This window comes from Eubalaena glacialis, chromosome 3 (genome assembly GCF_028564815.1).
Source record: "Eubalaena glacialis isolate mEubGla1 chromosome 3, mEubGla1.1.hap2.+ XY, whole genome shotgun sequence".
NCBI classification, from domain to species: domain Eukaryota; kingdom Metazoa; phylum Chordata; class Mammalia; order Artiodactyla; family Balaenidae; genus Eubalaena; species Eubalaena glacialis.
Window position 1 is genome coordinate 74,329,282 of NC_083718.1, and position 21,808 is coordinate 74,351,089.

Here is a 21,808-nt window from a genome sequence, read left to right on the forward strand (position 1 = left end):
AATTACCAATGGCATTTTTTACAGAGCTAGAAAAAATCATCTTAAAATTTGTATGGAGACACAAAAGACCCCGAATAGCCAAAGCAGTCTTGAGGGAAAAAAACGGAGCTGGAGGAATCAGACTCCCTGACTTCAGACTATACTACAAAGCTACAGTAATCAAGACAATATGGTACTGGCACAAAAACAGAAACATAGATCAATGGAACAAGATAGAAAGCCCAGAGATAAACCCACGCACCTATGGTCAACTAATCTATGACAAAGGAGGCAAAGATATACGATGGAGAAAAGACAGTCTCTTCAATAAGTGGTGCTGGGAAAACTGGACAGCTACATGTAAAAGAATGAAATTAGAATACTCCCTAACACCATACACAAAAATAAACTCAAAATGGATTACAGACCTAAATGTAAGACTGGACACTATAAAACTCTTAGAGGAAAACATAGGAAGAACACCCTTTGACATAAATCACAGCAAGATCTTTTTTGATCCACCTCCTAGAGTAATGGAAATAAAAACAAAAATAAACAAATGGGACCTAATGAAACTTCAAAGCTTTTGCACAGCAAAGGAAACCATAAACAAGACGAAAAGACAACCCTCAGAATGGGAGAAAATATTTGCAAACGAATCAACGGACAAAGGATTAATCTCCAAAATATATAAACAGCTCATTCAGCTCAATATTAAAGAAACAAACACCCCAATCCAAAAATGGGCAGAAGACCTAAATAGACATTTCTCCAAAGAAGACATACAGACGGCCAAGAAGCACATGAAAAGATGCTCAACATCACTAATTATTAGAGAAATGCAAATCACAACTACAATGAGGTATCACCTCACACCAATTAGAATGGGTATCATCAGAAAATCTACAAACAACAAATGCTGGAGAGGGTGTGGAGAAAAGCGAACCCTCTTGCACTGTTGGTGGGAATGTAAATTGATACAGCCACTATGGAGAACAATATGGAGGTTCCTTAAAAAACTAAAAATAGAATTACCATATGACCCAGCAATCCCACTACTGGGCATATACCCAGAGAAAACCGTAATTCAAAAAGACACATGCACCCGAATGTTCATTGCAGCACTATTTACAATAGCCAGGTCATGGAAGCAACCTAAATGCCCATCAACAGACGAATGGATAAAGAATATGTGGTACATATATACAATGGAATATTACTCAGCCATAAAAAGGAACGAAATTGAGTCATTTGTTGGGACGTGGATGAATCTAGAGACTGTCATACAGAGTGAAGTAAGTCAGAAAGAGAAAAACAAATATTGTATATTAACGCATGTATGTGGAACCTAGAAAAATGGTACAGATGAGCCGGTTTGCAGGGCAGAAGTTGAGACACAGATGTAGAGAACAGACATATGGACACCAAGGGGGGAAAACTGTGGTGGGGTGGGGATAGTGGTGTGCTGAATTGGGCGATTGGGATTGACATGTATACACTGATGTGTATAAAATTGATGACTAATAAGAACATGCAGTATAAACAAACAAACAAAACAACTAATACTAAACTTTCATTGGGTTATTTGTATGGAAATATGTTAATATAAATGTTTCAGACATTACATGAAATTTCTAAAAATCTTATATGTTCTGGTATAATGTTATAAGTCATAATCCTAGTTATTACTTTAAAATGTATATCTCAGAAATAACTAATTTTCTTGTCAACTGCATTATTACGAACTTTCATCAAATCTTTAACCGTGGTCATTTTTAAGTCTTTTGTCATTTACAGACAGTTCTGGGTGTACTCTGATGCTTTTGTAAATATGTTCCTATAAAAGGGTTTCATCTTCAGGAAATTCATGGAAAAGACTCTGACAAGTACAGGTTTCTGGTACCTGACTGTACTGCTGAACTGAATGAATAAGCATTTTCAGAACTCTAATGAAAAACTGATGAGCTCATAAAAGTGCTAACAAAAGATCAAGATGAAAAAAAAAAAAATTAATTACATGGGACTGAGTGAACTGATGAGGATGAGTATAATTTTTGTGACTTTCTGGTTGAATTTAAAAAAAGAAAAAATCCCACAAGAACTCAGAGGCAAAGAATATACAAATCAATTTTCACTGCAAAGTAAAGGAGCTGTTGCAGTGGAGGATTACTGGACTGAATGTCAATATTATGACATAGTATGAGTGTGTTTCATGTTTGGTAATTGCAATCATTGTTGCTTTTGTTGTGGTCATCCATGTACAATGCTTGGTGTCAGTCTATTTATCTCTTGTAAAAATAAAATACAGTGTGTGTGAAAAACAAAAAAAACAAAAAAAACAAACCAAAAAAAAAACCTTTTACTTATTAATCACTGGTTTTTAAGTTGAGATAGAAATCATATATCATAAAATTCTCTTTGAACACTCAAAAAAAAAAAAAAAAAAATGAGGAATGAGATAGGACTTTCTCTGTATAGAGTTAAACCCAAATGTAGAACACTGTATCTATCAATTTTACTACAAAAATACATAAACCTGCCAATAGGAAAAAATGATGAATTTGAAAGACAAATAGAGTTAATACCCCTAATTCATGGACTTAAAAAAAAAAATGAAATAAACAAGGAACATAAACAGGTAGTTCACAAAGTAAGAAATAACAACAAATCACTGAATAAGGTGGTCTACATCACTAAAAAAAAAAAAATCAAAATTAAAATGAGGTGTTTTTTCCCCTATAAGAATGACAAAGATAAAAGAAAAGAAAAGTAAAAACATCCACTTTTGACAACAATGTAGGGAAAAGAATACTCTCATATTCTACTGGTAGAAGTGCAAATTGATATCTTTTTAGAAGTCAGTTTGGCAATGTGGGCCAAATTTAAGTGTGATTCCCTTTAACCCAGAAGTCCTACATTTAGGAATCTACTGTATGATAAAAAGCAGCCTGGTGCACAAATATACAGGTACATGGGTAGGTGTGTAACACACATGTGCTATTGTTCAATAGCAAAAAAATTAGAAGCAATGTGAATGTCTATCAATAAGACACTAAAACAATCTACATTAAGGTATATACATAGAATGCACAACTATATGCAGTTATTAAAATAATGAGACCATATATTGACGTGATAACTATTTACACTATATTGTAAAATGAAAAAAAACCAGGTTTGAGACATGTAGAGTGTAATATCATTTATGTAGAATTACACATATATGTGTATATTTGCACAGAGAAATGTAATCTATGACATGTATCTGCATGGTGAGCTTTCAGGTGATTTTCACTTCTGTCATACATTTTTGTGTTTCCATATTTTTTAAAACAATAGTCATCTATTATATTTAAATTGGAAAAAGTTAAATTAGTTTCACTTTAAGGGAAAAAGAGAGAAAGATTTAACAATAATAACACACAGTTAAAATACTCCTCCAAACAAAAGATTCAAACCTTAAATGCTAGTTAAATGAAAAGATGCTTACCAAACGCTTGGTTTTCTCTGAAATATCTGACTTCTTCTGTGAATTTCCCTCTTGCAGCACTATCTAGGGAAAGAAGCAAACAACTGTTTCATAATGATTCAAAACAGATTTAAATTTAGTCAATGCTTTTTAATAAAATAAAAGTAAGAAAGGAGAGGAATTAAATGGATTAGACCAGATAATCTCAAACTTTCTGTTCATTATGACCTTAAGGACAAAAGAAACACCTAACAGTTCCTTTATTAAGTAGTTAAATCCAAATAACTGAATAAGTATTTATGTCTTAATAACTTAGTAGCCCTTTGAAAAAGTAATACGTACAAATTGAAAGAAAAATACTATTTTTATTTTATTCTTAAACAGCCACAACTACTTCCAAATTGGATGTGTGTACTGCAAAAATTGGGCACTGCACAAATTCACACATCTTATAATCACTGGACACAGACAATTCTTATTTCCTGTTGCACGATGATTTTCACATAGCACTTGCTTTTTATCATGGCAAAAGCCAAAAACCCATGTTCACAAAGATATGAAAGGAAGGTAACGTGAGTTCATGTTGAAACTGTGAACTACCTTGAGCTAGAGAAGTTCAAGCAGTGTATGACAGATGCTGAATGTTGTTTCCCTTTAAAATTTAAAATATCCTGAAGCACCCTTGAGGGTATGCTGCAGTATCCAGGGTGCCTCAGTACAGAGTTTGGAAACATCAGGTTTAGACACAGAAAAATCTTAAAAAATTCTAGTCAACAAGATAGCATATACCTTTGACAACATCAATAAATAATCATGGTTTGACCTGGACAACAGAAGTATATATCTGGTATAAGGTGCACAAATGGACACAGCGATATACCCCATTTCTTTAGTCATTGAAAGCAATGTGATCTTAGCTCCTCCACATCTACAAAAAAACTTTAAAAAAGTTTAAGGTGTCCAACAACAGATACCGTTTTTTGACGAAACTCTTGATTCAGCGATTGCTGCAGCTCCTGAATATCATCTGAAAGCTGCTTGAACTCTGCTTGCTCTTCAACTGGAACAGAACTGAACACAGCAAAATAAATTAAAATAACATATATCAAGATCTTAACCTTGAAAGGCCAAGAACAGTCTCTGCCCTCCAATAACTTAAATGGAAAAAACTATCTGCTTTCATGTTTATGAGTTCTCATTCTTCCAAATGACAGTAATTTAAAATCCATGACCTGGCTGGCCTCTACTACAAAGAGAAAATAAAAATTAGATGAGCTCCTTCAACTTCCTGCCACCAAATCTCTGTGTGGACTCATCTGCATACATACCTACCCTTTCTAACTCCACTCCTAATTTTAGTGTTGATTCCTCCACCTCTGCTCTGGCTCTCATTTTCTCACATCTCTCTCCTGTATCACCCATTTCTTTTGCTCTACTAATCCTTCTTAACAGCACTTACACATGTTTCAGTCTTTTCCATATGAATGTTCTCAACTTTAGTTTTTAAAACATGGTGTAGAATTGTTACTTTAATTTTCATTTCCTTGACTGCTATTGAGTTTAACAATCTTTACATATTTTTAATTAGCTATTTGTACTTAATCCTCTGTAAATTCCCTGTTTATAGCCTTTGCCCATTTTTCCATTATCTTTTTTCCTATCAGTTTGTAGGAGTTCTTTGTAGATTAAGAATATTACATGGCCTTAGTATTAGAGATAGTAAGGCTTTGCTGCATATGTTGCAAATATTCTCTTCCAGTTTGTCATTTCTCTTTTGATGTGGTTTATGGTGAATTTATCATGTTAAATTTTAATATCTGCCTCCTACTCCCAGTCTTTTCAGCTTACTGCTGTCTCTAAAGGCAATTTATGCCAGGGCAGGCTAAAAGAGCTCTCACCTGAAACAGAAAAATCCAAAGACATCAACATATTAGAAGGGATAAAAAAATCCTTTTGTTCAAAATCAATATATATAAAGCCAAGAAATCATAACCCTTGAATGATTCCTTCTCCTATCTGACCTTTGAGTCAAAAAACAAAACAAAACAAAACAAAACAGCAAACCTCTGTGGAAGGAATAAAAATTTTAACAGAATTAACTGATCTGAAGGAAAAAAGAGAATCCTGTCAGTTACTGCTCACCTACATAAGATAAATACCACTAGATATAATTTAGGAGAGTAAGTTAATGGCTTTAAACATGTCTGGCTGATGCACTAACAACAAAAAAGAAGTAAAAGAGTAAATTATGCACTAGAAGTTAGAAAGAAGAAAAGCTAGTTTTTCTTTTTCAAAAAAGGTAAACTTAAACACTCTGCTATTTAATAAGGAAGATAAAAGAGATGAAGTAGACTGTAGACTGTAAAATACTACTTACATTCATTTTGCATTTTGAAATTGCATTTATTTTATTTGTAAATCTCCTACTTACTCAAGTCTCTCCAATTTCATTATTGCCTCCTGGTGTGCAGTATTTAACTGCTGCATTTTGTCCACAGAAGATTTCTATTAAAGCAATTTTAACAATTTCATATTAGTGTTTTTCAACAAAATCAGAGACATGTTTAAAAAAGTATCTACCGGTACTGGCTACAAAATGCTTCCTCACTCCACAACTTTCACCATGAGAAATAAGAAATTTAAGAAAGAATTTGGCATTTATGACAAGTGACTTAGGAATTCCTTTACTTATTCAACACACAAATGCTGAGTTCTTACTGCAGTCAGGCCCTGTGCTAGGTACCAGGAATAATTTCCAAGAAGACTAACTTGTAGTTCCTCAACTTAAGTAGTTCAGTCTCCTTGACAAGTCAGAAAAACGAATATAAAACTACAAAACAACTTGTCATAGAACTGAATATAATGACATCCAATCCAACTTGGGCAATGGCTGGGAAGGTGTATCGCAGAGGGTTCATAGAAATGATAGATGTCTGAGCCATGTCTTAAAAAAATGAAGTGAAATTAGCCAAACAAAATTGTGTGTTTGTATGTGTCGGCACATACATCTGTACACTTTGGAGAGTATGTGATGTTTAGGTGGTATAAGCTGCACATGATTTGTACAAGGAAATATTTATCAATGTAGCTCAGTCACTAAAGGCCTAATTCTCTGGTGTTACTCCGGTGCTTTTCTAAAAGTATGGTACCCTCAAACTGAGGACAGATGGGAACAAATCACACAGATGACCCATAATCTTTCCAAATTCCCTAAATTGTTGATGAAATGAGTTTCTATCAGTTAAAGTGATTTACTTGAACTGAATCTTATAATGCAATGCTGAGTAAGCATGATAAATAGAACAAAACACCTAATTAGGCCATTATTTAGAAAGCAAATATAAACGTCAAATATCTCAATTATTTAAAGAACACTACGTTATCTATTAAACTTCAAAGAAAAGGCATGGGTTATCACTATTCTCTTCCCTTACATTTCCTAATAAAGGAAAAGGAGTCTTAGCTACAAAATTAAAACAAAAACCCCAGCTTCTCCCTAATGATACCAAATATAGAAGAAAATCTCATTCTGAGATCAGCTTACTAAAATCTGCAATTTCATATGAATATAATATTGATATGTAAATTTAATTCTAATGGCCATAAAACAATTAGGTATCTGTGACAATCATTTCAAAACAGATTAGCGGTGCATTAATGATGTTATTGATCTGGTATGTGACCCAAAAAATACACTTAAATCTTACATATTGCCAAAGAAACTCCATGTATGTCTCACGGCATGCTTCTCTGAAGTGAATAAAGTTGATAATGCCACTTAAAAACCGACTTGTCCGTTTTGCCTCTAAAATAGAAAGACTCCTTAAATAAATCTTTGAAACAATATAATATAAAAGTGAAAATTTATCCTTTTTCCACCATATATTCCGCTCATAGTTACAGAACAAAAATGTGTGTATGCTAATTAACCAAAGTGAAGAACTTCTGCTCTAACTTGATGATCAGAATTATCTTAACCAAAAAAAAAAAGCACTTTGACCATGAAAGAACAACAGAGACCAGATTTACTACCCCATCTTAAACAACCAGAAAACCAGGCAAAATATATAAAACAACAAATTTTAGACACTGAACAACAAGCAATATAGGACAGCAATCCACAAGAGAAGTAAATGAGGTGAACCCTATTAATGAATGCACTAGCCCACCACTTAAGGGAATTTTCAGGCTCTACCCCAGGGAGGTAGAATATAAACAGAACTCATGGGTTTTGCTGAGTCATGAAGATAGAGTTTAGAGTTTGGAGAGACCAAAGCAACTATAATTTTTAGAGTCTGAAGAGGCCAAGGCAACTAGAATTTATAAAAACTCTATCTTCTTGATTCAGCCTTTGAATTCATTCAGCCTATGAATATATTCTATAAATATATTCCATTTGTTCAGGAAGGTAGAGAAAAGCATTAGCATTATAAGGAGAGAAAGGGAAAACCTGAATCAAATTTTACAATTGAAAAATAAAATACCTGAAATGAAAAATGCACTAGATAGGATTAAGAGCAGATTAGACCTACAGATGAAAGGATTAGTGAAACTGAAGACATAGCAATAAAAGCTATCTAAAATGAAGGCCAGAGAGAAAAAAAAGAATAGAGAACTTATGAACTGAGGGACAATATCAAGCAGCATAACAAATGTGTAATTGGAGTCCTACAAAAAGGAATGGCAGAAAAAACTTTTATAAAATAGCTAAATATTTTCCAAATTTGATAGAAACTATAAACATATTCAAGGAAGTGAGCAAATCTAAGTGGGGGTAAAAAAATAAAATAAAATAAAATCCCCAAAGGCACATTATAATCAAATTGCTGAAAACGTGTGATAAAGAGAAAGTCTTATTAAAAATAGCCAGACAGGGACTTCCCTGGTGGCGCAGTGGTTAAGAATCCGCCTGCCAATGCCAGGGACACGGGTTCGAGCCCTAGTCCGGGAAGATCCCACATGCCGCGGAGCAACTAAGCCCGTGCGCCACAACTACTGAGCCTGCACTCTAGAGCCTGCAAGCCACAACTACTGAGCCTGCATGCTGCAACTACTGAAGCCCGAGCACCTAGAGCCTGTGCTCCACAACAAGAGAAGCCACCACAATGAGAAGCCCGCGCTCCACAACGAAGAGTAGCCCCCACTCGCCGCAACTTGAGAAAGCCCACGCACAGCAATGAAGACCCAACGCAGCCAAAAATTGAATAAATAAATATATTTATAAAAAAAAAAAAAAAAACAGCCAGAAATGAGGAGAACCAAGAGAAAATAACTCCAGGTTGAGTAAGCAAGTGGTTTAGATTATTAACTTTCATATAGAAACAGCTGATAATGCCTTGGACTCACATGACACAGGGAACTGGAACTGAGATCCCTACTAGATGTGGGACTCTAGAAAGGCTACATCCTTAGAGAAAAGGTAGATTAAGGAAAGAAAAATTTCTCATAACAGTGCAGGGAAATGACAAAGTTACTAGTGGCTCAGCTTTGTCTCTAGTAAGGAAATAGTCTCCTCTGAGAATTCTAAACCTTGGGCCCATTGCCATATGGGTTTTTGGTTTAAATTAAACTATATATTTGATCCAAGAACTATCGAAATTAGGAATTAAGATAAAAAGTGGTCTTTAGCCAATGATAATCCTGGAATAACTTCCAAAAGCAAAAGATATCTCAGGAGGGATATGGCCTCAACCCCAGAAGCCAAAGAAGCACAGGACTATCCTGCTGAAGATGAGCTTAAATTTATAATCCAAAATGCATGTGCGCACGTACACACACGCGTGCGCACACACACACGAAACCATCTATAATCAGTCTGTGGGACACAGCTAAAGCAGGGCTAAAGGGAAATTTATTAGCACTAAACACCTATATTAGGAAAGAAGAAAGATCTCAAACTGATGGCCTCAGCTTCTAACCTTTAAAAAACTAGGAGAAAAAAAAAAAAGAAGAGCAAACCCAAAGCAAGCATGAAAAAAGAAGGAATAACAATAGCACAAAAACCAATAAAACAGAAAGTAGAAATAAAATACATAAAAATCAGTGAGACAAAAATCTAGTTCTTTTAAAAGCTCAACAAAATTGATAAACCTCTAGCCAGACTGATCAGGGAAAAATAAAAGAGTGAAAAAACAGATGACTAATGTCAGAATGAGAGATGGGACATCACTACTAACCCCAAAGACTATTAAAATGATATGGGAAAATTAGGAGAAACTTTATGTTAATAAATTTGCCCATTTAAATGAAATGATAAACTTGCTGAAAAAGGTAGCCTACAAAAGCTCATTCAGTAGCTTTGGGAATAAACAAACAGCGTAGCCCTTTATTTATTAAAAAAAAAAAAAATTGAATTATTAATTAATTTAAAATCTTCTCACAGAGAAAACTCCAGTCCCAGATGGATTTACTGGTGAATTCTACCAAACATTTAAGGAAGAAATAACACAAATTTTACAAAACTATTCCTGGAAATGAAAGAGGGAATCTTTCTAAACTCATCCTAAGATAATACCCTGATATCCAAAGTCTGTCACTGCAGTAAAATTACAAAAAAATTACAGACCAATAGCCCTCATGAACATCATCACAAAAACACAACAAAATATTAGCAAATCAAATCCAGCAATATATTAAAAAACATAATGTATCATAATCAAATGGGGTTCATCCTGAATACAAAGTTGGTTTAACATTCAAAAATCAAACAATGTAATCCACTAGACTGAAAAAGAGAAACCATTTGCTTTTCTCACTAGATGCAGAAAAGCAATTTAAAACAAGTCAACACCCATTCACGAAACAAACTAGGAATAGAAGTTGCTTACCCTGATAAAGGCAATCTAAGAAAATCCTAAAACTAACATTATACTTACTGGTGAAAGCCTAAATGCTTTCCCCTTAAGATCAGGAACAAGACAATGATGCCTGCTCTCACCATTTTAATTCAACATTACGCTAGAAGTCCTAGCCACTGCAGAAGGAAAGACAAATAAGTAAAACACATCTAGACTGGAAAAGAAGTAAAACTGTCTTTGTTCTCAAGCAATATGATTGTCCGTGTAGAAAACCCTAAGGAATCTATTTTAAAGAATCTACTAGAAATAAGGTCAATATATAAAAATCAATTGTTTCTCTACACTAGCAATAACCAATCAATCAGAAATTTAAACTAAAAGAAGTTTACAATATCACTTAAAATTGAAGTACTTAGGGATAAATTTATCAAAAAGTATATGACCTGTACTCTGAAAATTATAAAACACTGTTGTGAAAAATTAAAGACAACCTAAATAAATGGAGGGATATACACATGGATTAGAAGACCCAATATTATCAAGTTGTCAATTATCCCCCAAATGAACTATACGTTCAAAGTAATCTCAGTCAAAATTCCAGTAGGCTATGGGGAGTGGAGGGGGGTTGAAAGTGACAGGCTGATTCTAAAATTTATATGGAAATACAAAAGACCAGAATAACTAAAACAATTTTGAAAAAGTGAACAAAGTTGCAGGACTTCCACTGCCTGATTTCAAGACTTACCATAGAGCTAAAGTAATCAAGGTAGTATGGTTGGTGTAAGGACAGACATATAGATCAATGGAGCAAAGAGTGAAGCCAGAAATATGCTCATATATATATATGATCATTGACTTTTTAAAACAGAATTCTTAGAGCACTTTAGTTCACAGAAAAATTGAGCAGAAAGTAGTTTCCATATACGCTATGTCCCTGTACACGCACAGCCTACTCCACTATCAACATCCCCCACCTGAGTGGTATATCTGTTACAAAAGATGATCCTACACTGACACATCATTATCAGCCAAAGACCATAGTTCACATTAGGGTTCACTCTTGGAGTTGCACATTCTATGGGTTTTGACAAATGTATAATGACACGTATCCACCATTACAGTATCATACACAATAGTTTCACTGCCCTAAAAATCCTCTGTGCCCTGGTTATCCATTCTTCCCTCCCTCTAGTCCCTGGCAAACAATGATCTTTTTACTATCTTCATAAGTTTTGCCTTTTCCAGATTGTCATAATTGGAATGGTACTGTAAATAGCCTTTGCAGATTGATTTCTTACACTAAGTAATATGCATTTAAGATTCCTGCATATCTTTTCATTGCTTGATAGCTCATTTCTTTATAGCACTGAATATATTCCCTTGTCTTGATGTACTAGTTCATCCATTCATCTACTGAAGGACATCTTGGATGCTTCTAAATTTTGGCAATTATGAATAAAGCTGCAACAAATATCTGTTTGCAGGTTTTTGTGTGGACGTGAGCTTTCAACACGTTTGGGTAAATACCAAGGAGCATGACTACTGGATCATACAGTAAGAATACATTTAGTCTTGTAAGAAACTGAAAAGTGTCTTCCAAGGTCACTATACCATTTTGCATTCCCACAAGCAGTGAATGAGAGTTCCTGTTGCTCCATATCCTCATGAGCATTTGGTATTGTCAGTGTTTTAGATTTTTGCCATTCTAATAGATGTACAGTGGTTAATCAATTACGTTTGACCAAAGTGCCAGGGTAATTCAATGGGAAATGGATAATCTTTTCAATGAGTGGTGCTAGAATAATTTTATAACCATATGCATAACGGAAAAAAAAAGAACCTTGACCTTTGCCTCAGATGATATACAAAAATTCAGGCATTAAACAATAATAGCTGAAACTACAATATGCTTACAGCAAAATATAGGATAAAATTTAGCCAAATAAATCCTTGAGGCCAAGATTTCTTGGTAGAACACAAAAAATAGTTTTATGAATGACAAAAGAAAAACAATGATCAATTAGAATATTGAAAATTGAAATATATTTTGCTTTGAAAAGACACAGTTATGAAATTAAAAAGGCAAGCAACAGACCAAGAGAAGATATTTTCATAACACATACCTGATAAACTACTTGTTTCCAAAATATCTGAAGAAGCCTTCCAACTCAATTTAATTTTTAAAAAGTAGGTAAATGATTCAAATAGACACTTCACCAAAGACATATGGATAGCAAATAAGCATATGAAAATATGCTCATTATTATCTAGTCATCAGGGAGATGTGAATTAAAACCATGAGATACAACTAGACAGCCTCTAGCATGTCAAATTAAAAACCTACAATATCAAGTCCAGGGAGGATGTGGAGCAATTGAAACTATCACATATTGCTAGTGGTAATGCACTAGCTTCATGATACAGCCACTTTGAAGAACAGTTTGGCAGTTTCTTAAAAAGCTAAGCATGTACTTACGACGTGAACCAGAATTTCTACTTCTAGTATTTACCCAGAGAAATGAAAACATGTGCATACAAAGATTTGTACACTAATGTTCATAGCAACTTTATTCACAATGGCCAAAAACTGGAAACAATTCAAATGTCTATCAACTGGACAATGGATAAACAAATTGTGGTATATACTTATGATACACTACTATTCCAAAATAAAAGAAACAAAGTACTAGTAAGTGCAATAACATGGACAAATCTCAAAAGCACTATGCTAAGTTAAAGAAGCCAGACACAAAAGACTACAGACTATATGCTTTCATTTACATGAAGTTCTGAAAAGTCAAAAAATTATAGTGATAAAAAGCAGATCAGTGATTGCAGGTAAAAGGGGGTGACCAAAGGAAACTGACTTCAAAGGGATGTGAGGGAACTTTGGGGGGGGTCATGATTGTGGCATTGGTTATATAACTGTATATATTTGTTAAGATTTACTCAATTATGCATTTAAAATTGGTGAACTTTTGTGTAAATTATATGTCAATAAACAACAACAAAGAAAGGAGGAGATCCAAAAGAGGATAAAAAACAAATTTTTAAATAGCACACCAAATATCTTCCAACATAAGATAACCTGATATATAAATACAAAAGGGTCAAATGAATAAACGGACACAAAGTTAGGAGAATTTTACATTTTAATATAATATCATGACTATTATCAGTGCTAAAAGGTACTTTCTTCATGGTAAAAAGTAATTACTACAGTTGACTAAACTGGTATAATTAACCCACTATGCAACATCATAGCTTGCATATTATTTGTATTCATATTCTCAAATTTACAGGACATTTTTTAAATGTAAGGAGTTAAGAAAAACTAATCAGAAAAACAGCTTTTCTGTGGCTTTACAAAGGAAAAATTTCCAATAATAGGCTATGAAAAAATTCATCCTTGAGAATCAGATATACTTTCTAAATCCAAGTTCCTTGAAGTCTTTTCTCTTTTTTTTTTCACATTTATTGATGGAAAGGTAAAATGTTAGATTGAAGCCAAACGTTAAAAATTGTTTTAAATTCTCACTTACTTGGATATAGAATATCAGCAATCTCGAAGTCATTCACCCGACAGATGGGCAGAAATGAGTCCCTTGAAGATAAAGTGGAGCAAGCATATTGAAAAGTGTACTGTGAATTACATACTAAGCCAAAGGGCAGAAACGTCTTATTTTCAAAAAGATTTCTGGATATATTCCTCAGTGTCAAAGGACAAAGTCAGAAGTCTACTGTCTACTACAATATATAATCCTACAGCACTGAAATCTACTTTTTCTGTATATTACACAAATATTCACGTAATACCAAGGTATCGTTATAGATTCTAATAAAAAACCCACACTCTTTGAGGTACTAGGACTCTCCAAGAATGCAAAACCCTCCAACAATTTTAGACTCACAATATCTTAATAAATCAATTGAATGAACTGAAGGTGCCACAGGTGGAGGCAGTTAGCTGTGTTTGCTGAAAGTGTACAATTTTGGATATTTATGGGATGGAGTGGAAAGAAAAATAGTAGAAATTCCCTCCCAAAGAAAATCATGTCTTTAAGAAAGCTGAATGTAATGTAAATACGAATGTGGACTAAGAAAATAATGACTCTTTACTCACAAATGAATAAACAGATTGCTGACTGGTAAGAAGCCTTCCATTATATGTGGATACATGACTTCAGAGTTCACTGGCATCTAAATGTAATAAACCAGAAAATCTAAGTTACACATTGATTAGACAAAATGAGAAAAATCTTCAACCTCAAGAAATCTTAATCATAGATTACAATCAAAATATATTAACTTATTATCATTAATTTAAAACAAACAAGCAAACAACACAGATCCTGGCACAAAACTAGAGTTGTCATTAATATTAATAATGCTAGGTTCACAGTCAGTGCTCAATAAAGACTTTTTAAATGAATTAAAAAATAAAGGGGTTCTACTCCAATAAAGATGTTAAAAAAAAATAAATAAAGGGGTAATGGTTAGCACTTACTAAATATCAGGTACTATGCTAAGCATTTTCAATATATTCTTTCTTAATTTTTATAACCACAGTAGGACAGAGTACTATCCTTATTTTATAGACAAAGAAACTAAGCTTTAGCAAGGTTTCATAGCAAATAAGTGACAAACCCTTTGATTTTTAAATAATATATAATATTGGTGAGACTCTACAGATATTACATTTTTGTACATCTTCAGATGATGCCCTGATGATTTAACAACAACAGCAAAAAAAGACTAAGAAAAATAATCTTCCTACTAGAAATAACTAATTTGCTAAAAGCTCAATTGCCTTATTTCAATTCTTTTCAATCTTAGTGCGTATCTCCTACTCTAATTTGGGAGTCCTTCCTGAGAAGAGAACAGTATCTGTAAAGACTTCTTTGTTGCTTACTATAGTCTCTGAAGACAAACTGTAAATCTGTCAATAACTGCATAGCATCAATAACTTGTGTCATTTAGGTCTTTAGTAATAGTTTTCATCTTACTAAAGCTATCAGTATAGGCCATTATTATGCCTAAGATTCCCATGTAAGTGACATTAATTTTAAATAAGGCTTGATTTTGTTAAAAATAAAGTCAAGAACTTCCCATCCTGAAAACCAGTACTCAATGTGAGCATGAGAAATGCAGCAAAAAACATAATTTTGCCTCATCTTAAACCCACCATGTAAAAATGCTCCAGTCGAATTCCATATACTATCTGTAAAGCTCTCATGTAGATCATATGCAAGACTTCAGGCTACAATAGAAAAATAACTTTTAATACTCTGTTGCACCACTATCACCATTACTGTCCAATATTATAGTAAATGGATACAAAGAAGAAAAGAGTGATAACATTACTCCATTCCCCTTGAAATATTTCTTAATTTTTCCAAATTTTAAAACACCTTATATACTTATCAGTTTGCTCATATGTGATAAGTGTCAATAAGATCAGTTGTTTAAGGTTATATACAGAATGTTAGCAAGTCTATTCAAATGCAGTCCAGGCAATCTATCCACATTAGGGAATGGAAGATGGGTTAGTCTTTCAAAACAGGTTGTCAGACATATGACAAAAATAATGAGGGTGTATTTTTTTAAAAAGAACATGGGAAACCTTGTTTGATGCCTCAGATGTTAAGGTTAAGATGCCTTAGCTGTTAAAGTGACTACTATGATCCAGGAGGTATAAATTTAATAGGATAGTATGGGATTTTTAACTTTTATCTTCTAAATCAGTGGTTCCCAAATGCTGGCCTATAGAACCTGTTCTCATCTATATACAAGTTCATTTATTCTGAGATTATTTGTTCTATTTTAAAGAATTAAAGAGGCATCAATATCAAGAAGTTTAAGTTCTACATCATTAAACCAGGTTTTATTATGTTATCACTTCAAGATGAACACAGGAAACTGGAAGGAGACTTTGGGATTTTCTGTGACACATGAATAGTTCTTTTTTGCATTTAATAACTAAAGATATAAAGAACAGTGTCTGTCAAAACAAGTCAATTCCCCCTTGGGGCATAATGCAAGAAAATTAATCTGTAAGCTTCCAAAGAAGACTGTTTCTAAGCACTTTTTGTGATTGGAAACCACTTGGAGTTAAGTTCCTTCAAGCTTTACCAATAAATGATACCCTCAGACCACTACTCCGAAAATAAAAAGTTTAATATACTTTAATATGCCTATGGTTTAGAAGCTATTTTTTCGGGGCGGGGGGAGAAAACAACCATATTAAAGATTTGAATTCCTAATGGGAATGTAGAAGTTGCCCCACATATAAACTTAATGTTATTTTAAAATTACACTAGGTGAGAGAGTTTCTCTGGATTAAAATGACTAGCCTATATCAAATAGTAATATACATGCCTTTCACCACATTCTATAGACCTAGTAGTTTAATTTCTTTTCAAATAACATTAACCACATGCAAACACAACCACATTTCACCTTGGGATTTGGAGAAAGATCATTCTTGGAGAGGTTTTTACCATCAGCTCCTGTTAAGATTTTGTTTCGAATATGAACCACAATTTCAGCTACATTATATCTGGGGAAAGACAAAGTTTCCATCTTGGGAGCCTCCTGTTAGTCTGAAGGAATTGAAAACAAAGATCAGAAACATGGCACAACTATCAATTTTCATTATCTAGAAGCTGATAAATATAAGGACAAAATTAACAACCCAAGGTTGAACTATATTCATAGTAGTGTTAACTACCATCAAATCATCAAACATCCTAGTAAGATAACATTAAAGACAAATATATATATATATATATATATATATATATATCTCCTAAAACAACTTTTATTCTAAAGCAACACAGTCATTTTCTAGTTTTCCTAATGCTGTTTTCTTTCATATGGGAAAGAAGACAGGTTGAACAGACAGATGAGAAACTTCTTTAAATCTGGGGGGCACAGAGTTTAATAAGATCTATCCTGAGAATTAATCCTCAAAGCAAGATATATAGGCAACACTATCAGCAGAATCTATACACAAACAACAGCAAAACAGCATAAATAATAAAACTGTACTCTGATTTAACATTCTATTCAATGTACACACAGTGAGATGATTAATAAGGTTTGAGATGTAAGTAGGAAGAGAAAGAAAAAAAACAACAACTGTAATTGGCAGGAATTCCAATCACTAGAGTGAGAACTTGAAAAATAAAATGAAATAAAACAAAAAACCACTTCCCCTAATGTCCTTAGATAGTAAAATGTTCCCACCTGTGTTCTCCTAGAGCAGTAGTTCTCACAACTTTGGAGACACTTTTGGTTGTCAGGACTAGAGTGAGGACGCTACTGGAATCTGGTGGGTGGCAGGCCCAGCATGTTGCTAAACATCCTGCAGTGCATAAGGGGGCCAATCAACAGCGAAGAATTATTCAGTTCAAAATGTGAATAATGCTGAGGTTAAGAAATCCTACCCTACAGCTAGCACTAAACTCTGTTATAATACTTGCCACAGTGTATTGTGATAATGTTTATAGAACTCTGGCACTGCATTGTGAGCCAACAGTAAGCTAAGACACTTTCATTTTCTCCATATCTCTAGCTATGCCTAACAGAATAGCAATAGTAACAGTAGTAGTAGAAGCTGCAGCAACAGAAGCCACTTTCTCCGCCACTCAGTTAACAATACTTGGTTCATTACTTATGGATCTCCTACTCTCTAGGGAAGCAGTGTGATCCCAGAGATCCAAAGTGAATACACTCACTTCTGCAAACAAACTGAAATGACCCACAATTCTGGAAATCTATTTCTTTAGGCTCCTAATGTTTCTCCGAATGTTAGGGTTAAAAGGCAGCTTTGGCAACTTTAACCACTGACAAATGCAGGAAGCCATTCTAAAAGATGATTAACAAATAACTTCTCAGTTCTGCTTAAACACTTGCAAACATCACAGAATTCACTGTCTCAAGGAAACTTTCTGTCTACCTTAGTATGTCTCTAATAATCAGATAACTCTCTCTCATACTGTGTAGAAATATGTGTGTTGTAACTCATACCTTCTGGTCCTACTTCTAGTCATTGCAACTACATAGAATATATTAATCCTTGTTTTTATGACTCCACTTTCAAAAACGTGAAGAAAGCTATCATATCTCTGCTTAGCCCTGTCTTGTCTAAGATAAGTATAATTTAAGAATAGCCACTCCTTTTATGACTTTGTTTTAGAAAGTTTACCATTCTACTCACTTTCCTCTAAAACTGTTTTGTCAATGTCTTCTTAAAGTGTAATGCTCAAATTGAACACAATACTCCAGATATGGTCTGCTTAGAGCAGAATATCAACACAGTTGATGATGGTCACTGCTGATCTTGTGCTACTGTAACACTTATTGACAAATATATATATGTGTGTGTGTGATTGACTGAAACTCCCAGAACTTCTTCAACATAGCCCGCTTCTCCATGACTTCTTACATGACTTCGTAGCCAACAAGCCAGGAATTCCCCATGTTCTTTTTACATAATTGATTATTTGAACCTTAAGCAAGGATTTGCATTTCCTATTATTGAATTTCCCATTATTCCTATTTCCTATTATTGAACTTTGTAATTTGCATTTCCTATTATTCCTATTTCCTATTATTGAATTTCATAATTCCAAGCTTTCCTTCTACAGCCAGAATCTTTTTGGATCCAGATTCTGACACCCCATATACTATATGTCCTTTTCAACATAAATATGCATTCTATATTTTCACCTAAGTCATAGATTTAAAAATCATCAATTGGGCTTCCCTGGTGGTGCAGTGGTTGAGAGTCCGCCTGCCAATGCAGGGGACACGGGTTCGAGCCCTGGTCTGGGAAGATCCCACATGCCGCGGAGCAACTGGGCCCGTGAGCCACAACTGCTGAGCCTGCGCGTCTGGAGCCTGTGCTCCGCAACGAGAGAAGCCGCGATAGTGAGAGGCCCGCGCACCGCGATGAAGAGTGGCCCCCGCTTGCCGCAATTAGAGAAAGGCCTCGCACAGAAACGAAGACCCAACACAGCCATAAATAAATAAATTAAAAAAAAAAAAATCATCAATTGCCCAAAGACTGCAGAAAAAGTCAACTTTCCAAAACAAACTATATCTGGATCAAAGATGATCACAATAGAGAAAGAGGTGTAAAATATCTTCATTAATTATTATCGCACATCCCTCTCTTCTAAAGTCTTGCACACTGTGCTATCAGATGAATCTGTATAGAACACCAAATGCATCATGTAACATCTTTACAAAAATACTTTAATTACTCATCCTACCCACCACATCAAATAACCTCATGAATTTTCTGTTACAAGTTAGTCTCCTTCAAGACGTTTCCCAAACTTCCAATGTTTCCTTTTGGAACCACCTCCCATATCCAATTTCTATCTTTCTTTGATAGTACAACTTCAGTTCCAATTCATTCATGTGTGTGCGTAGATAGGGAGGGAGAGCCGGACAGAGGAGAGGGAGAGAAAAGGACAGAGGGGAGAGAGGGGGAGAGAGGCCTTCCAATACAGTTTGAGCTCTGGTGGGATAAAGTATATAAATGACCTAGTATATGTAAAGTGACCCTCAGATCGCCTACCAAGTAGCAGGCATTTACTACTAATTACCCCTCCGTTCCTCATTTATTTGCAACACCACGATCCTGTGCACAGTAGGGATTGAAAGAATACCGATAAATTTCAGACACTTCATTTTTCTAAAATAAACTAGATCGTGGAAATCAAAATCCCAGGAAGCAGAGGCTAAACAAAAACAAAGAGAAAAGACTCCCAACCTCAAAAAATTAAGTAAAAAGTTTCCTGAACTCATTCAGGGAAAATGATCGTGCCACGCATGCAAAGCGCCACGCATACACCGCTCTCTTCCTCTGACTTATGGATTAAGTATGATATTTTTGCCTTTTGATTTTTGGGTTTGACTTTGGTTAAGCGATGTTTGAGCAACGGAGACTTGTCTACAAAGACAGTGGACCAGCATCTGCAACCCCATAACCTTCTAAATAACTGGGTTAAAAATATACAAATACAAGATTTAACTGACCAGCTGCACCTCAAGTTTCTTTTCCCGTAGTCTATGCTGTACCAGCAAACACCCATTCGTTTCGTAGGAACTGGGCTCAGGTTGTTTGGGGGACTAAAATCCAATAAAAACGACCTATGAGCTTTCCCCCACCTCCCAGGGGCTGGCTTCTCCAGCCTCCTCCCCAGCTCTACGCATAACGAAAACACTGCCAGGCTCCGGCCGGCTGCTCCGGAGCGAGAGGGCGCACTCAGTCTCGCGTCCTCTGTCCGCGAGTGTCTGCGCTCACCTACCGCACCAGCCGCCCACAGGAAGGCTGCGAGTCCGCGGAGCAGCTACAGGCGAACTCAAAAATCAGCAAACACCGACCGTTGTCTCTTTTCAAACCTGCCACCTCCTACTCGAAGTCCCGCCCCATTCCGCCTCGCCCACTTCCTGCGCTCCGCCGCGCCGGGTGCCGGTTGGGCTCAAAAGACACGAGACGGCTGGTGCTGGAGTTGCGAGAGAGGACGCCGGGCTCCGAGCGGAACTATTTTTCGCGGAGTTGGCGTCTAGTCGGACCTAAATTCCGCAGGAAATGGGAGAGCCGCGGTTTGGGGGAGGAGTCCGGGGCTGGTACGAAGTTCTGCGAGACCTTTGAACAGTTTTGGCGTCCGAGGTGAAGAGCGAAAGTGAATAGTGGGTTCCTGGAAACGAGCTAAACTCAAGGGGCCAAGGGAAGGAGGACGTGGGGCTCTCAGTGGGGCAGGGTAAGTCATAGAGTCTCAGAGTAATAACACCGATATTTTTTGAGCGTTGATTGAGACGCCAGGTTCTGTGTTGGATGCTTATAGTCATTATCTCATTTAGGCTTCATTAAAAAGGGAAAGGGGGCTAATTGATACTATCATCAAATGAGGGATTAAATTAGGGATATTGTGCAACTGGCCCAAAGCTGTGCGCAGTAGTTCACAAGTAGCATAACCAGGATTTGGACACAGATCATCTGATTCTGCGTTGGTGAGCCCAACTTCAAGAGGTGGGAGCAGTCTTAACAGTTCATCTGGTCAAATCCTTTCACATTTACAGGCAAGAAACCTGGGGCTCAGAAGTGATTTGTTTCCACTTGTATAGTAAGTGGCACTATCTAGTGTAGAACCCGTGTCCTTTGTTCTCCCTCCCTTCATTCATCCCTCTACAGGAGCCAGGCACTCCTGGTGCTAACAACATTGAACTCTTCCCCAAATTTGCACGTCCCCGAGTGAGTTGGATTCTTCAGATGATGCGTGGCACTTCATACATGATCACAAGTCTGGGTCTTGGCAGCAGAAGATACGACTGGCCTAATTGTCAGGGGGGGGAAACCATTTAGTTTTATTATGGCTTGGAGCTCTAGAAGCCGTAATAGGACTTGCTTCTGACTGCAGCGTACAGTATTATCTAGTGAGGGTGGTGTATTGGGTGGGAAGTCTGCACTGAATCATGTGAAAAATAATACTGGAAAGACTGTATTGAAAGTACACAAATTCTGGTGCTTTGTTGTAGGGGGGTGGTG

General features: G+C 35.6%; 1 protein-coding gene across 4 annotated transcripts in view; it reads right to left on the reverse strand.

Annotated features, from left to right (window-relative positions):
- Nucleotides 1–20,678, reverse strand: part of NUF2 (NUF2 component of NDC80 kinetochore complex) — a 37,609-nt gene extending 16,931 nt beyond the window's left edge. The window contains exons 1-10 of one of the 4 annotated variants that reach the window (XM_061185786.1): nt 20,568–20,678; nt 17,494–17,611; nt 16,705–16,847; nt 15,431–15,505; nt 14,369–14,445; nt 13,788–13,849; nt 7,156–7,253; nt 5,880–5,953; nt 4,423–4,519; nt 3,470–3,532 (exon numbers count right to left, since the gene is read on the reverse strand). In XM_061185786.1, the coding sequence (XP_061041769.1) occupies nt 3,470–3,532; nt 4,423–4,519; nt 5,880–5,953; nt 7,156–7,253; nt 13,788–13,849; nt 14,369–14,445; nt 15,431–15,505; nt 16,705–16,827 (669 nt within the window). In that variant the 5' untranslated portion in view covers nt 16,828–16,847; nt 17,494–17,611; nt 20,568–20,678. Of the gene's footprint in view, nt 1–3,469; nt 3,533–4,422; nt 4,520–5,879; nt 5,954–7,155; nt 7,254–13,787; nt 13,850–14,368; nt 14,446–15,430; nt 15,506–16,704; nt 16,848–17,493; nt 17,612–20,563 lie in introns of all 4 variants that reach the window. The other 3 variants (XM_061185787.1, XM_061185790.1, XM_061185789.1) reach the window with 3 other exon arrangements.
- Between the last annotated feature and the right edge of the window lie 1,130 nt (nt 20,679–21,808).